General features: G+C 44.0%; 5 protein-coding genes across 5 annotated transcripts; 4 read left to right on the forward strand and 1 right to left on the reverse strand.

Annotated features, from left to right (window-relative positions):
- Positions 1-703: 703 nt before the first annotated feature.
- Positions 704-5,428, forward strand: C8R40DRAFT_1074746 (uncharacterized protein; the record flags this gene model as incomplete). The annotated part of the gene is made up of 8 exons (XM_046226759.1): positions 704-832; positions 887-1,053; positions 1,112-1,154; positions 1,214-2,013; positions 2,067-2,508; positions 2,562-4,507; positions 4,565-5,237; positions 5,297-5,428. The coding sequence occupies 8 exons, from the start codon at positions 704-706 to the stop codon at positions 5,426-5,428; spliced, it is 4,332 nt and encodes a 1,443-aa protein (XP_046079621.1).
- Positions 5,429-7,088: 1,660 nt separating this feature from the next.
- On the forward strand, positions 7,089-7,959 carry C8R40DRAFT_1061736 (uncharacterized protein; the record flags this gene model as incomplete). Its single annotated transcript, XM_046225444.1, has 2 exons — positions 7,089-7,343; positions 7,402-7,959. The coding sequence occupies 2 exons, from the start codon at positions 7,089-7,091 to the stop codon at positions 7,957-7,959; spliced, it is 813 nt and encodes a 270-aa protein (XP_046079622.1).
- Positions 7,960-10,527: 2,568 nt separating this feature from the next.
- On the forward strand, positions 10,528-11,366 carry C8R40DRAFT_1074747 (uncharacterized protein; the record flags this gene model as incomplete). Its single annotated transcript, XM_046226760.1, has 2 exons — positions 10,528-11,172; positions 11,226-11,366. The coding sequence occupies 2 exons, from the start codon at positions 10,528-10,530 to the stop codon at positions 11,364-11,366; spliced, it is 786 nt and encodes a 261-aa protein (XP_046079623.1).
- Positions 11,367-11,533: 167 nt separating this feature from the next.
- On the reverse strand, positions 11,534-12,846 carry C8R40DRAFT_1241591 (uncharacterized protein; the record flags this gene model as incomplete). The annotated part of the gene is made up of 6 exons (XM_046233547.1): positions 12,836-12,846; positions 12,717-12,733; positions 12,589-12,661; positions 12,335-12,537; positions 12,088-12,280; positions 11,534-12,022 (listed from the first exon to the last, which is right to left on the reverse strand). Exons 3-6 carry the CDS (start codon positions 12,604-12,606, stop codon positions 11,534-11,536), a joined length of 903 nt encoding a protein of 300 aa, XP_046079624.1. The 5' UTR covers positions 12,607-12,661; positions 12,717-12,733; positions 12,836-12,846.
- Positions 12,847-13,326: 480 nt separating this feature from the next.
- On the forward strand, positions 13,327-15,910 carry C8R40DRAFT_1177690 (uncharacterized protein; the record flags this gene model as incomplete). The annotated part of the gene is made up of 2 exons (XM_046232718.1): positions 13,327-13,344; positions 13,397-15,910. The coding sequence occupies 2 exons, from the start codon at positions 13,327-13,329 to the stop codon at positions 15,908-15,910; spliced, it is 2,532 nt and encodes an 843-aa protein (XP_046079625.1).
- Positions 15,911-16,221: the final 311 nt, after the last annotated feature.

The following is a 16,221-nucleotide window of genomic DNA, read 5'->3' on the forward strand; positions in this document are numbered from 1 at the left end:
TGATAACCGTTGTTGCGCTGAAGCCAGGCTGAAGCTTTAGGGTCTTGTTCAAGAGTCAAAAGCCGGAAATTCCGTTGATTATATATAGCCTCTGCTCAAGGTGACGGCATTTACTGCATCGCGTATTGTCGCGTTCCAGTGTCCCCAACTGGTCCCCAATCCGAAAAGCCTTCTCTCATCAATGACGACTCCTTCAACACCATTTCAGATATCTTGTCCACCCGGAAGGTGGTCGAAGTTTTAATTGGAATACCTACATAGATCATTGCGGGTCTTTTCAAGTTCTTCTAAGATTGCTACCTTGAAAGTTGAAGCATGTCAGAAGCAGTCTTCGTTCCAGTATGTATGTTATTTCCCTACTATCATCGAGCCCTGATTCTGACCTTGTTTGGCTAGCAGATATAGATAGATAGATACAGTGTTCCAGAACTCAACTACAAAGGTCTTCCCAAAGTTCTAACTTTCCTCCGCAGCTCACGATCAGAATTCTCCTGTGGACGCTCTCCAAAGGCCATGAGGTCTGGTCAGCGTTTATTTTAGTGATGTAAATCCGATAAGGTCGTTGCACTCGCAAAGTGGGCCCTCTTATAATTCATCCTTGCTTAGCCTTCAAGTTTGTTGTTGTTCTTAACCATCATCTCATTTCTAATTGCACCTCCCTTTTCGAACTTTTTTTTTTCTAATCGTTACCAGCAACGTCAACATGGCAGTCAGTTGGCGTGAACGAGTAGATACAGCGTCCGCTATCAAAGGCATCCTTGATAGCTATCCAAGCAACTCTATTTTACGCGAAATTCTGCAAAATTCAGATGATGCTGGAGCAACCAAACAGGTGTTCGATCTCCAAGCAGCATCAAGTCTGAGCATTGACTAGCTCTTATGATAGATATTTGTTCTAGATCATCGCGAACATGGAACCAAAAATGTCGTCGAAGATGTCCTCAAGCGTACTCAAGGTCCAGCTCTACTTGCAGTCAATGATAGTGTCTTTACCAAAAGTGACTGGGAAGCGGTCCGCACTATTCATGGTTCAAATAAGTCGGCAGACGAGACGTATGTGGACACTGTTTTGTTTGTGACTTCCAGTGCGTTTGACGTTACCCAACTACAGTAAAACAGGAAAATACGGATTAGGAATCCGAGCGTGCTATCATGTATGTTGTGAGATGATTTGGTGACCTTTTTGCTTCTAACCGTTCATTCCTAATGTCAGGTTACTGATAACATCCACATCCTCTCTGGAAACCAACTCGTTATCTTTGATCCTCATGAGGAGTTTCAAACTCACCCGGGTGGCCTTGCACTCTCATTGAACAAGGCAGACCCTTATCAGGACCAAATCTCAGCTTTCTCTGGTGCTATCCCAGATATCCCGCACAGTTTCTTGAAGGCCACTGTGGTCCGATTGCCGCTTCGTACGACTGTCGAAGCTCAAAGGAGTAAAATCAAGCCCTCGATTGTATCAACCTCCGATATCCAGGTGCTTTATCAAAGTTTTATTCAAAATGAACTCTCCGTCGCGCTCTTGTTCCTGAAGAACATCATGTCCATTGAGCTTCGAGAAATTACACGCGAAGGACTAGACACCCTCGTCGCCAAGGTTGAAATATCCAACACATATATTGCTTCCCTCAGGCAATTCATGCCCGGACACAACGACCATTCCGAGAGCTACAAGCTTGACATTTCAACTACTGTTGGCGGAAATACCCCATTCCTCCAGAACTGGCATGTCGTCCACGGTGTTGTCTCTGAAACTTCTGTTAAGGCAATGATGACAACTCGTCTCGGTTATGATGTCGGGGAACGTCTACGAAAAGACAAGCTGTCATCACACGTGGCGCTGGCACTTCCTTTGTCCCACAAAGTTCAAGGTCGACTTTTTACTCTCCTGCCTCTACCAATTTCGACAGGTTTCCCGATTCACGTTCACGGAATATTCGCTCTTACTCCTGACCGGCAGAGTCTTCGGAATTCTGAAGAGCTAGGGATTGGAACTGAATCTCGCGAAAGGTGAGTCTCTGGGGTATGTGGTGAACATACACTCACAAGGACATGCTTTACAGACTTCTTGTGACTTGGAACCGTGTCTTTTTCGAAGAATTGATCCCCAAAGCTTGGGCCTCCTTACTGATTTCTAAACTAGTTCAGAACAATGATGTAGAAAACATTTGGGATGCCTGGCCACCGAAACCAGAGGACATTCTCATCACGCCTGTGAAGTCTATGCTTGACTTTGTTACTAAGGAAGCTCTTGCAAGCAGAGACAAAATATTTCCGGCTTATATTTCCGGGAAACGCATTTTTATTAGATCCAGCGATCCGGCGTTGATAGCCTCAGTTTCCAATGTTGGCCAGAAAGTGAGAGAGGCAGTTTCCAGGACTGGGATTGCTGTCATTGTGCCTCCACTTTACATCTTCTCAGCGATACGATCATATGTTGGGTCTCAGGACCATATGTATGAATTCCACCTCTTTAACCCCCCAAATCTTCACAGATTCCTTCAAGTATGTTGCCTTTCAAGGTATATATTTTGATAAACTCATCCATTGAACATCAGGAACCAAATACTATACTGGGAACGGACTCGGATAAAGATCGAATTCTGGACTACCTTATTGCGACATCACCCGACTACATTATAGGCCTGCCTCTCATTCCAACCGTCCATGGAAACCGTATTTCTTTGTCACAACCCACAGGGCAGTCAAAACGTTACATTCTGGGTAGTGCTACTGAAGTGGAGCTGTTCCGTACATGCGAGACGAGTATGATTGATCTATCCTCATTGCCCGAAAACGCTCAGAGATGGCTTGAGCAATCGGACATTGGGACAAAATTGAATGTTGCCCGGTTGGGACCAGATAATTTAAAGGTGTATTTGATGAAGCTCCTCGGAATACACTCAGCCAAGGCTCGAATTATGCCTTCTTCCGTGCGACTTTCCCCCTCATGGTTTCGTTTATTTTGGGACTGGATCGATGGTCTACTTAATGCAATTGATTTTTTGGAAACTGCAGCATGCTTCCACCTACTCCTCCTGCTCGATGGTTCTCTCTGCCCAGTCTCGGAAAAGGCATTCATAGTGTCTGATGACCAGACAGAGCTTTTCAGAGTATTGAAGGTTGCAGGCATCCCTTTCCTGGATCCACATATTGCATCTACAATGGCACTTTCCTGTCATGGATTCACGATGTCTATTGACAATATTCGAGAACTGATAGGCTTCATCGATCCAAGTGACATCCAGGGCCACATAGATTGTCTCATCCTTCAAAGGCATCTCATTGGATTAATCCAACGCTCCACCCCTGTCTTGACTCCTGCTGAGCGAATGGTTTTTCGTTCACTGCCGATATTTCCAAGACGTCTTCCTCAAATTTCTGCACCTATCACAGAACTAGATTCCGTGACAGGTCAGCTGAAACTCGTCGCTGTCCCAGATGACTTTCCACTCCCAATTCTCCAGCATGTGACCTTCATCGACATGTCGAAAGCTTCCAATGTTCTTGGCCTGCTGATTGAGCCAGATGCTCCAATTCTTAACGAAGTTGCCATTATGGCACTCTCTATCCAGCATCTTTCGGAGCAGCCAGAAGCATTTCAAGATCTCCTCGTGGCGAAAATCATCCCCCGTTTACTTGAGCTTACGCAAGAAACCCGAGAAGGACTTCGCCATCAGCGGTTCGTCCCCGCCGTTGGTTCTTCAGGACGGGTGTCTCCAGCCGACATAATCGATCCAAATTCACTCCTCTCGGGGTTATACCAAGACGAGCAGGGCCGATTTCCAATGCCGCCGTACTCTGATCACATACCCTTGTCAATCATGCGGACAGCGGGCTTATATTCTACAAAACTCTCATCTGTGATGCTAGAAGAGCGTATCCAGTATATTTCATCGGGAGGATCAGATCCTTCCCGCATCGCAAAGGCGAAGATCCTGCTTGGGTTATTATCTGACAGCGGCCAGTGGAATCCTTCCTTCGTCAAGACTGTGGAGACTGATGATGAAACTGCCTGGATACCAAACACCGTAAATACGTTGGTTTCAAGACAGAGATGTAGGGACGTGAATTCAGGAGAGCACCACTTCCTCTTTGATTTTGTCCTTGACAGTGTAGCTTGCAGAGTTTCTAAGGATGTTCGAAGTGCTCTTGGCTGGGAATCAGAGCTCTGCTTCGACATTCTATACCAACAATTCCAAGCTACACTTGAACGCTCGAATGTGACTGACCGTTATGACCGATTAACACATCTCATCAAATATATTGCAAAACAACATCTAGATGGAACGTTTACAATGGGCAACATCTGTGCCTTACAAACTCTAGTTGAAGGTCGCCGCTGGATTCCTCTTTCCGATAACAGCCTAGGATTGACTCATCATGCACTGCTAACCTCCAATCTTAAAATTGGGAACATGTTCCAGTCCATTCGGTCAACCATACTTAGATCTGATAATCGCAGTTGCATCGACTTTTTGCGAGCCATGGGCTGCACCGAACGGTGAGCAAAAACTTTCGTGTATCACCCAAGTTCCAAATTGACCCTTATTGTACTTAGACCAATGATGAATGCACTCATCGAAGATATCCCTAATTCCGAAACTCTGGATGAACTCGTAGCAATCCTATCAGAGCTATCTTCACGCGAAGGCGAAATAGAACAATCTCTGCGTGAACGTATATTCGTTCCAGATCACCAAAACGCTCTGAGAAAGCTATCTGAAATCTACTTCAATGATATGAACTACACTATTCCAACTGATGACCTTTACCCTCTCCATCCAGCGATTTCGAAAACGATTGCATCAAATTTAGGTGTTCCCTTTTTATCCTCTTTGCAGCTCGACGAGCAGGATGACCTGGACGTGGATGATGAAGACATGTCCGAGTCATTGATCTTGCGCATCAAGAATGTGCTTGTTGCCTATGATAAGCGATATGCATTCAATGAATTTCTTGCCAATGCAGTGGATGCTGATGCTTCTCGCTTCAAGGTCCTCCTCGATGCCAAGCGTTTCAATGGTGATCCTATTGCTTTACCGAATTCCATGCTTTGCCCAGAGATGGCAGCCTGCCAAGAGGGACCGGCACTGGTTCTTCATAATGATGCAAAGTTCTCGGAAGCTGATTTCAAAGGCATCAAATGTATCGGAGAAGGTGGAAAGCAGGATCGAAATGGAACAATTGGCAAATTTGGTTTAGGTGCTCTGTCTTTCTATCACTTCTCCGAGGTAAGCTGATAAATATATTGTTCGAATCATGGAACCCTCTGACCCCACATTCGTTCTAGATCGCCTTTATCATATCCGGAGAGTTTATCCTCATTTTGGATCCCTCGGCGGCACATTTACCCAAAAAACAACGTCAAATGCGGCGCTCCATTCGTTCTAGATTGACGCAATTTCGAAAGCGGACGGTATAATTTCGCGTTCCGCCGGTGCGTTCTGCGTTCCGATGGATTTGCGTTCGAGTTCATTGCGTTCAAATAAGTGCGTTCGCGTTCAATGTACCTGCGTTCACGTTCAATGTAACTGCGTTCGGGTTAAATTTATAACATTTTGACTGAATCATTTCAGACATTGTGTACAATGAAACAACCTTAATTTACATTCATACCTTTCAGTGAATTTACTTCGAAAGATCTATATTAAATTTTTCTCAAGTTGAAACAACCCTGAAAATACCCGAGAAATTGATGGGTTATGAACGAAGTATAAGAGAGAACTCGAGAAATCTTCGGTACCCTTTCCCCATCCAATTCCCTGCAAGTTGAATATTGTAACACAATGAGTTGGTTTGTAAGTTGAATTTATAGTATCACAAATGGTCAGAAAAATGTCTAAGTTGAGATATTTTATTAGACCAAGCTCCGAAAATTCATTGCACAAACAATTTATTCTGGTTCTGATGATGAAGAATCAATGAAACCCAAAAAGACAGTGAGCATTATGGGGCCTACCACTGAAATGCACACTTTGCCAGTGTTTGATGAAAATGGTAAGTCTTGAATGCTATATCTGTTCCAAGTCTAGTTCCTAATTTAATGTACAGGAATTCAAATTGGATTCCAACAAGTTAATCGTCTCATATCTCAGACTCAACCCACCGGAAATTTAGTGAAATCCCAACCAAATATACATCCCTCCCAGCCTGCTTCTGATTCTCTCCACCCTAATTCCAAAAATTGGACCAGTATTCCTTTGATTGACCTTTCAAACCCTGCTGCACTTACAACCTTCATTCCTCTCGATCCCCAGCCACTCTCAGTTTGCGAACTTGATCAAGGTGTTATTGCAACCTTACTTGGTAATCTACAAGGTGGTGAATGGGATCCTTGGCCGAATGGTCGATTTCGATTGGATCTTACTCACACTGAGTATATGGCTACTAAGCGGCTGGCAGTTCAATGGGCTACTAAAAGTAACACTACTCGGAGCCGAAACTCCTCTGTTGGATCTTCAACTATTGCAGGTGGGAAGATATTGAACAAAAAATGCCTTGGTGTTTTGATATGCACAGTTGAGGGTTGTCAATTTATTGGACGGCCTCAGGTTGAGTCTGCTGGACTCCAGAAACAGCTTTCAGCTAGGTGTCACTGTGGTGGTCAATTGAAGCATGACCACTGTTCTTCACGGTCGTACCTTATCACCTGGGGTCAGCAGGATGGTGACATTTCGACAACACAGTACAGATACATCAATGGTACTGCTCATACCCATAGCCGGCTTCCAGGTGTTGTGCGCACTACAGCAGCAGAGGATCAGCGTTTCCGCACAGTATACGAAAATAGACCTAATGCGACCTCCACTCAGCTTATGGTTGGTGCCCCTGCTCCACAAGGCTTTGGACCTAGTGCTGCTGATCTTGGGCAGAAGTTCTCACAAAGGGCATACACTAGCTATCGGCTGAATCAAGAGAAGAAAAAGGATGGAAATGGCCCTACTAGTGCATTTGGAAACCTGCAGAATCTGCAGAAGTGGAAGGGCAAGCATTCGACAGTTCTTTGCAAAGATTATGTCAGCTCCGATATAGTCTGTATTTCTCTTCAAACTGAGTGGATGCAGCAGCAGACCTTACCTGATATGTCTGATGTTGGTGATCCACTTCATGGGTTGCTCTCTGATGCTGCTCACAAGTATTGGGAAGATCCAAATGGGCGCCTCATCGTTACCTCCATCTACTCCCCTCTCATCGAAAAATGGGTTCCCGTCCTCTTTACATATGGGAATGGTGCAACAATTGCTCATTACGAGTATCACTTCCTTATTCTCATTGAAGGCATTGCTGCAACTGCATTGCAAAAAAACATTCCTATTACTGATAGCCTTTTCGCAAGTGTGAGTGCAATATTCTTTTCAAATGACATAAGTTTTACTAAAGACATAAATACAATAGCTTGTTGACTTTAGTGATCCTCAGCGAATCGGTTTTGTTGGTGCATTTGTCACTTACTTTCAGGCTCAGGCCAGTGATACACGCTCAGAAAAGGATTTACAGCTTGCTGGTCAGGCTTTGATCAAAGGGTGCCTCTATCATTATCACAAAGCTGTTAACCGAATGAGCCGGATTGGTGATGCAGTTCCGCAAAATACCAAGTCTGAGTTTCAGAAACTTTGCCGTTCCCTTCCAGAAATCACAGATGTGAAACATTTTGATGACATAGTTTCCACTATTCAACAACACTGGCCTCGTGTATCCCGCTGGCTTAGCTGGTGGTTGATGTCTGAGCATGCTGGAATGCTCTTTCCCTGCAAGCTAACTATGGCTGCTGACCTGGCTGCCAAACTCCCAGCAACAACAAATGCGGAGGAAGCCATGCATGCAACTATCTACCGTGCTGTAGGGATTAATCACCCATTACTCAAGGGACTCGATGGACTTCTTGCAGTTGAAAAACTTTTCCGCATTGAATCACAAAATGCCTTATGTATGTATACATCTTTAACCAAATGATTAACTGATTCAATTTCAATATATACAGTACATGTCAAATCACATTACGGAAAATCAGGACGTGAACTTAGGAAGGAACTATATCAGCAGCATGGAACTACTCATCCTAGCCGTAAGCATCCACGGGGTGCTGCAAAGGAGCGTCGGCGAGGCCGCCGTGAAGGAAACCCACCTTTTTGGCAATTAAAAAAATCTTCTTCTTCACTCAAACGTCATCGACTTGTCCGAGCTAGCACCAAGCGCCCAATTTCACACTCTGGTTCTGATTCATCATCATCTGAGCATCTTCCACCATATCCCCACCACTCCCATGTCATTCCTTCCTCTGATGATTCAGACAATGAACCTGCCAAAACTGCGAATGAGTTGCATAAGGCTCAGCAGAAAATACAGTTGATGTCTCCAACCAAGTTGAATGCTCGCCCTTCTCAGCCAGACTTTGGACCTATCAAATCGACTACAACCTCTGAACTTCCTTCTGCTAAATGGGACAGAAATTCTTGTTGGTTGGATTCAAGTATGGAGGTCCTGTTTTGTGCTATGGCATTTCACAATACTTTCAAAGAGTTTGAAAATCTGGTTTTAACAGAAAAAACTAAAGCCACCCCTGCTCCAATCTACTACCTGTATCTGGCATTCAAATTCCGGCTAGACCAGGGTCTCAACAAATTTCTAGCTCCCTCTCATGGAGAAGCTTCAGAGATTACAGAGGTTCGGAACTCATTTCGGCAAACCTTGCATACTATAAAAGCTGTGAATGGAAAAGTTGGTGAATTCCAAATGGCATTTGTGAGTATCTGAATGGTCCAAATGAATAAACTGTTTCATAACTAAAATATAGGGTTGGCTGTCATATCTGGTTACTGGTCTTGGCAACAATCTTCCCCCCAATCCTGGATGCATCAGCTACTTCACCCCTCATGTTCTAGAGCTGTGGAAGTGTGTACATGGACTCTCTGGAATGGAGCATTGTCGAGTTCAAATGCAACGAAAAGGCCTTGGATGGTCACCCTTAGCTAGCCAGTGGGACCAACATCAGGGAAGTATTCAGAAGTGGTTTTCATCACTAACCCAAGTTCAACCACTCTCAGATGTATATTCTACCTCTGGTTGCTGGAGAAGAGTCTATGAGGATGGGGCACTGGTCAAAGTCTGCTCTGGACAGTCACAACAGTCACAGTACATCATTGACATACCAGTTATTCTGATCATACAGCCTGATGTGTCAGCAGGCAAGCATTGGGACTATCCACTCCGGCTGCTTCCTGGGTCATTGGCAGAAGCTCGTAAAGGTGTTGTTTATGATCTTGTTGGCCGTATCTTCCAAAGTCACAACCACTTTATGGCCCACACATCAGTTCCAACAACTTCTAGGGGGATGTCAGTGTTTGCCTATGATAGTCTAAAGCATCAAGGTTACTCCCAGCGACTTCATGGCAAAGCAAGCAACCTCATTGCAGGAATTTCTCCTCCATGTCCTTTGGGCTTTCAAACCCATGCAGCAGTCTACAAGCTTAAAGGTGGTCTAGCAGGCCAAAATATTTTCAGGACCCGGCAGAAATCAGCCATTAGAAACATCCTAAATATCTCCCTCGACTCTGACCCTCCAACCTTGCATTCTCCTAATTGGATTGAGTGCTCTGTTGATGACAGATCCCACTGGAAAACACGGGAATATCAGCTTAGCCAGCCAAATTTACCAAACTCTATCATGGAAAATGCTTCTTTACCTCCACCTGAAGATATTCTGCCTGAAGGTGCTGACTTTCAATATGGGGATCCAACAGAACTACCTTTCATTCCTTCTCCAACTTCTACTTCGATGGTTCTTGATCCTACTGTGAATCCCTGTACTCCAGAACCTCAAGCCCCTGCCCTTTTCATCCCGGATAGTCCCATTAGCTCTATTGCTTCAAGCTCACCACTCCCTTCCTCACCCCACTATATCCACTGCAGATGTGGAGTTGAGGCAAATGGATATCGAGAGTCCATTCAACAAGACTCTATCCAATGTAGCATATGCAGCAAGTATACCCATACTGCCTGTCTTACAATGCGATTCTATGACAAATCTGCTGAGGAGTTCCTCTGTCATGAGTGTGATGTACAGCAAGAATATGACAACTTCAGTCAATTCAGACATACACTGCCCTATTTGCGTAAACAAAAATTAAACACTGTCAAAAATCGACTTTTGTGAGTAGTTTCTAATATTGTATGAATTTTATCTGATGTAATGTTCTGTATAGCCCAGGGAAGGGTATACTAGTCCGATGTGGAAATGTCTACTATTATCCAGGACGCTTGATTCATTGGGATTCTGATCTGGAGATTGGGATTGTACAGTTGTGGCGGGGTATCAAAAGTAGTTTGGCTAATCAGATTTTGAAGAATATTCCACTAAGAAATATTGTGGATGGCTTGTGGCAGGATCAAGTAGGTCGTCGACAAATACAGGTAAGAGTTTATCTATGAATGTTAGCAATTTCTTCTCACTATTAAGCTTAGATTGGGCTATATACACGACCCCTTGAGGAGAAACTAAACCAACAGGAGGATGCTGATAATATGCTTCTGGATCCCTTTTCAGTCAAATGTACCAAGGAGGTGTTTGAGGCTCTTCATTCTCACCAAAAACTCCTAGGTGAATTGGCCATAGCACCTGAGGATTTTTCAGCAGAAACTGTCCCTTGCTTATCTTGGAAACCTGATCCAAAAATTCAAATCAACCCAACAGTTTATAATGGTGGTCTCCTTGACACAGATCTGGCAGCAATTCATAACTGGATATTTGTTAAACTTCCGCAACCTGCGGAAATGGAGCGCCTGGATATGCTTCACTATACCACTGCTCATGCTCGCACCCTGCTACTTGCTTATCGACACCGGGAAGAATTTCTCAATAGTGCCCCTGACAATTTGGCTGATGTGGACCAGTATATTGTTCATCAAGCATGGAACAGATTGGTTGCATGGACAGGTCTTTCTGTGGATGGAAAATCCAAAAGATCAAAAGGAGCTGATGTCAATTATGAGGCAGTTAGTTTATTGGATAAAATTATGTTTGATGAATCCAGTAGGGCAGGAGTTGCAGGTAATCATCAATGGGGCTTAGATGTTGGACCACATGAGATGGGTTGGAATCCACAGTTTACTGGCCCTAATGTAACTGTAGGAAAGAGGAGAGAGGGAAATGATGATGAAGAAGTACTGGTATGATTTTTCCTCATCATAACTACTAACATTGATAATGTGATAATTTACAGAAAGGGAAAGGATATAATCATGAAGCTGAAGAGGTGGAAAGAAAGAAAGCAAAGCTTACTGAACCATCACACAAACAGCAGAAGAGAAAAGCAAAAGACAGCAATATGGTCAAGGCAGTTAAGAAGAGGAAGAAGCAGTAGATATAAACTTCCATTAATTGCATGTATAGGACAGCACAATTCTCAAACCTGATACAATTGTAGCTAGAACCATATCTGCTGAGCTAGTGTATACCAACCTTTGCTTGTATTATGTTATGGTACAGTCAAACTCTTGGAGATAAGCACATCAAATCAACAATACAATATTATATATTGACCATAAGCTTGCTACGTAAATCCAGGATTAGGGACTTTCCATGTTTTTCCACCTCAGCATCTGTTTTCACTGCTACAGTATGTGATCTAGAAACTGGGAACACATCATGATGAAGTGTTTCAGAAAGAGTCCCTGCATTTGTTGCAATGGCAACCCATAGTTTTTCTTCTCTACATTCTCCCCTTGTCCAGTAAATGCAATGCACTAGTTCACCAAAATGATTCCCTTCTATGATTGCCAGGAGTGATTTGCAAGTACGAGCTGGGGGAACCATGGGCCTTTGAATAACTGCAAGTTCAAGTTGTTCAGTATGCCCTCCCTGCTTCTTGAGTGATACAATTCCATTATCAACATATACCCATTTAGCATAACCTCCATGCAAGGAATGAGTGGGATCAATGAAAACATGCAGTGATTTTTGGTTAAATGCAGGATGCAGTATCCAGTGTAGATCTTGAGGCTTGATTTCCTCTAGAGGCTGTTGATAGTTGTGAATATATCTGGGTAGTTTCCAAGACATGGATGTAAGAAATATTGACTCACCTGAACACCCCAAAAGGTATCAAGAGTAACATCTGAGGCAGTAGGAAATGGTGTGGTGAAGCGAGAAACAACTTCCGGCCCAGGCTGTGGAATATATGGTACATCAAGCTGTGGTGGGAAATAATCTGGCCGGAGATTGTAAGATGTTTGATATAGACCCAATGGTTGAACTTCAGCTAATGTCCTCCAATGTCTAGAGTACATAGCTATATCAAGAATAACACTTCAAATAGAGATATAGACTCACTCGAATTCCCGGATATCATCATAGTCCACTGTTACCAGAGAATTAGTGCCATTAGATGTGTGGGCTGAAAGTTCAACCACAATCTTCAAGCCACTGATACTTGAATTGCTTGGATTGACATGGTGGACATAACCATGATAAGCCTTGTATTCACCCTTGATTATGCGGATATGCATACCAATCCATGGTGGTGATGCTGTGTTCTATATAACCAGCTTAGTATTCATGAAATGATAAATAATCAATAAACTCACAGAAACAGAATATGACATTTTGAAGACCACTGTATGACAAAGTGACAGTGCAATGGTACAGCCCAGCAAGCTACTGTGTATAGAGATAACAGTCAGCTCTGGGGATCAATAACATACAACAAGACCACCTTGGAGTATGATTGCACTGGGGGGATTTGGTCAAAATTGAATGATACAGTCATTGATATTTAAGAATACAAGATATTCGAAACTAACTCAAAATAGCCGGAACGCATCCGGAACGCACCTGAACGCATGGAACGCAGGTGAACGCCAAGATCAAAAATGAACGCATATAAGGTGAACGCACCTGAACGCACCTGAACGCATATGGACGCAACATCAATTCATCAAATTTGCGTTCATACATTGATTGCGTTCCGAGTTCACATAAATATAGTTAAATTTCAATGTTTTGACTGAAATGTAACTGTTGTTCCACTAATCTATTACATATTGTACAGTCTATGCACACATTAAGTATAGTACAATCGAAGTAGTTAATAATTGAACATTGAAATCATATTATTGTACATAATATAATAAATATATGAACGCATATGAACGCATGAAACGCGAACGTGAACGCAGAACGCACCGACGGAACGCATAATTCTACCTACCGTTTCGAAAGTATGTATATCGCTCCTCTTAGCCGTAATTCTTTAGTCTGAGCTCACTAGGCTGTATGGTGGGCACTTGTTACCCTTTGACGGGTTATTTGGATTCTCTCTCAACATGGATTCATACCCAGGTGTCAGTTTTTGATTGTTCGCAGCGGTTACTTCAGCTCATCGTACTTGGACAGACCCTTATTCGACTTCCACTCAGAAAGCACAATGGAACCTCCTCCTCTTCAACCTGTCTGTCTAATATCCCAGTTTCACTGTCTGATTGTCGAAATCTGATAACCGGACCATATGAAGACCTTTCGCGAACCGCGCCCCTCTTTACTTCTCTCAAAGACATTGCCGCTCTAGAACGTAGAACAAACGGCGAAGAGCAAATTCTTTGGGAAATTGAGACCGCCAGAACAAGCAGCAATGCTTCTGATATTTGTGTGGAAGAATTACGCCTCTCTCACCAGTCCCATGAACCTAAATCCACACAAGTGACACAGCGCTGGCTTCTTGTCAAGGACACAGTTCCACTGACTAAGGTTCCCAGTGCATATTTGGGAGTCGTGCTACAACTCAAGGCCCTGAATGGTATCGACGTTTCTATCGCTTTCTGTCTGGATCGGTCCAAAGAATTGGAGGCCGGGTCCCATCTATTTTGTGGATTACAGCTCCCCGAAGTCCTCTCTGTTCCAGTCCATATCAATGCGACATTCGCCATATCTAGCGATCGTCGTAGCATTCGATTTGATCCTCCGGACAGCAATGGTAATCGAGTTGCCCAATCCGGTTACAATGCATGGCTGCTGTCGGACGTCATACCTCCGATTTATTTTCACGGTCTCCGGAGTCTCTTCTCGATCCTCAAAGGCGGAGAACGGTTCACAAATTGGTGGCCCAAGAGCGTCAAGGGGTTTATTTCAGACCAAGTTGTGAAAGCCTTCTACGCATCTCTACCTGCAACCGATGTCACTGTTTTTCCCACTGTGACTAATCAACTCATAGCTCCTCGAGATGCTATCATATCGAAAGACGAACCTGAATCCATTCGCAAGCTACTCTCTTGTCTCAAAGTACCAAATTATGTAGTATTAGGCAGTCGGACGAATCGCCTCCCTACACTTGAGCTTCGCATGCTCGACCCGGACTCTCTTTCTGGTATACTGAAGGAGTCCACCACCGAGGAAAAATTAAAAATCCTTTTCGATGCTGAACTCCCTTTGTACCGGAGGATGTTGACGACGGTGAAGGACCATACCAAACCTGAACTCATGAAGACTCTTATAATTTCCATGATCGATGCTACGTTGCAGTTCCTTCTCCAACGCAATTCTTCTGATGGTCATACTCTTCTACTCCTGGTAACAAGGGATTTGGAGCTACGCCACTTCAATGACTCCAGTGCCCCGACATATTGCTTCTCTGGGAATGTTCCTGATGCACTTTTCCCCCAATCCCGATTTCTGTCGAACGAGATCTCCCCTAAAACGCAGATTCTGCTCATGAAATCTTCCCTATATCGTGTAGAGGACTTCGATAAAAAAGCAGTTGTATCGTTTGTGGAACACTCTGTTGGCCAACCACGGAACGACGCCTATCATTCAGTCGAACGTAGCGAATGGATAACTCTCTTCTGGAATTTCTTTCAATCGAATAGTCGTCCTCGCGACTTGAAGCTTCAAGATTTCGCTAGTTATCCTCTACTTGCAACCTTTCAGGAACAAAAATTTGTCTCGCTTCAGAAGTGTCGTAGTGGAGGTGTGCTTCCCGACCCCGAAGATGCAGACCTGCGGGATATCATGTACACCCTCAATATCACTGTTCTTCAAACTCATCCTGTACTTCCGAAGGATGAAGCCCGTTTGATATTCTCCTTCTCAAATCTTCTTGACTGTTTGCAAACAAGGGGGGGCGATCCTTTCCGAACATTATCTGCAGATCAGTCCGTTTGGTTTGCAACTTGGATAGTCAGAAAAATGACGTATGGCATTCGCGAGTTGAGTGCACCCCATTTGACCTTTCTTTCAACACTCCGATTGTGGAATGCGACACGGAATGGGATTATTCAGCGCCTAAGTGCTGATGAGCTGTATCAGCTTCCATCCGAGATCGAACTTTCTAGAATCAGTCGCTTTCTGAAGCCCGACCAAGCAATAGCCGAATACGCAATAGAGCTGCGGAATTTGTGGTCAGCTCGACGTGACCACCGCGGTCAGAAAACATCGAACGACTTATATGAGGAGCTTTACCAAAAACTCTTCTTGCCTTTTTCTATATCTGAAGACGATATTGACGATTACAAGTACCTCTTGAAAAAACTCTTGTGGAATAGGCCCTCGAGCCCGCAGAGTAGGCTCTCGCGCTTGCAGGTTCCCGATGGCCGACTTCGTTTGCGTGCCCCTGGGGAGCTTTTTGATAGTAACTGCAACATATTCAAGGCTGCGTTTCATTACAGCCAAGAAGAAATGTTCATCCATCCTAGGTTCCGAGATTTAGAAAGATCTATCGGTATCACGGCCAACGTAACCCCCGACGTTTTCCAGCAGTGTGCCCGGGCGATTCACAACGATCAGTCATCCAACAGATATGATGAAATTATAAGTCGTGCTACCACTATCTACGCCTATTATAATCAAGGCCCCCAGAATCTCCTGCAGAACCCCACCCGGCCTGACGCCCTAATTGACGCTATGATTTTGCCATGATTGACGCTATTTCGGACCAGGATCGTCACGTGAAATCGAAAATTTTCCAAAATTTTCTTCAAAATTCAAATGTTGGTGTTCTTTTCCATTTTTTTCCGGTGCTTTAAAATTTTTTTGGTTTGGTGCTGGTGCGCCGACTCCTGCCGACTCAAATGACGCTATAAACGGACAAGGACTAAGGATTTTGACTGAAAATGACGCTATTTTAGGACCAGGAAATCGTCAAAATCGGGCCCAAAATGACGCTATTTCGGGTGAGGTTCTGCAGGAGATTCTGGGGGCCTTATAATCACCAGCTACCAAGTCAAATC

Source organism: Lentinula edodes, assembly GCF_021015755.1.
Source record: "Lentinula edodes strain Le(Bin) 0899 ss11 chromosome Unknown C8R40scaffold_68, whole genome shotgun sequence".
NCBI lineage: Eukaryota > Fungi > Basidiomycota > Agaricomycetes > Agaricales > Omphalotaceae > Lentinula > Lentinula edodes.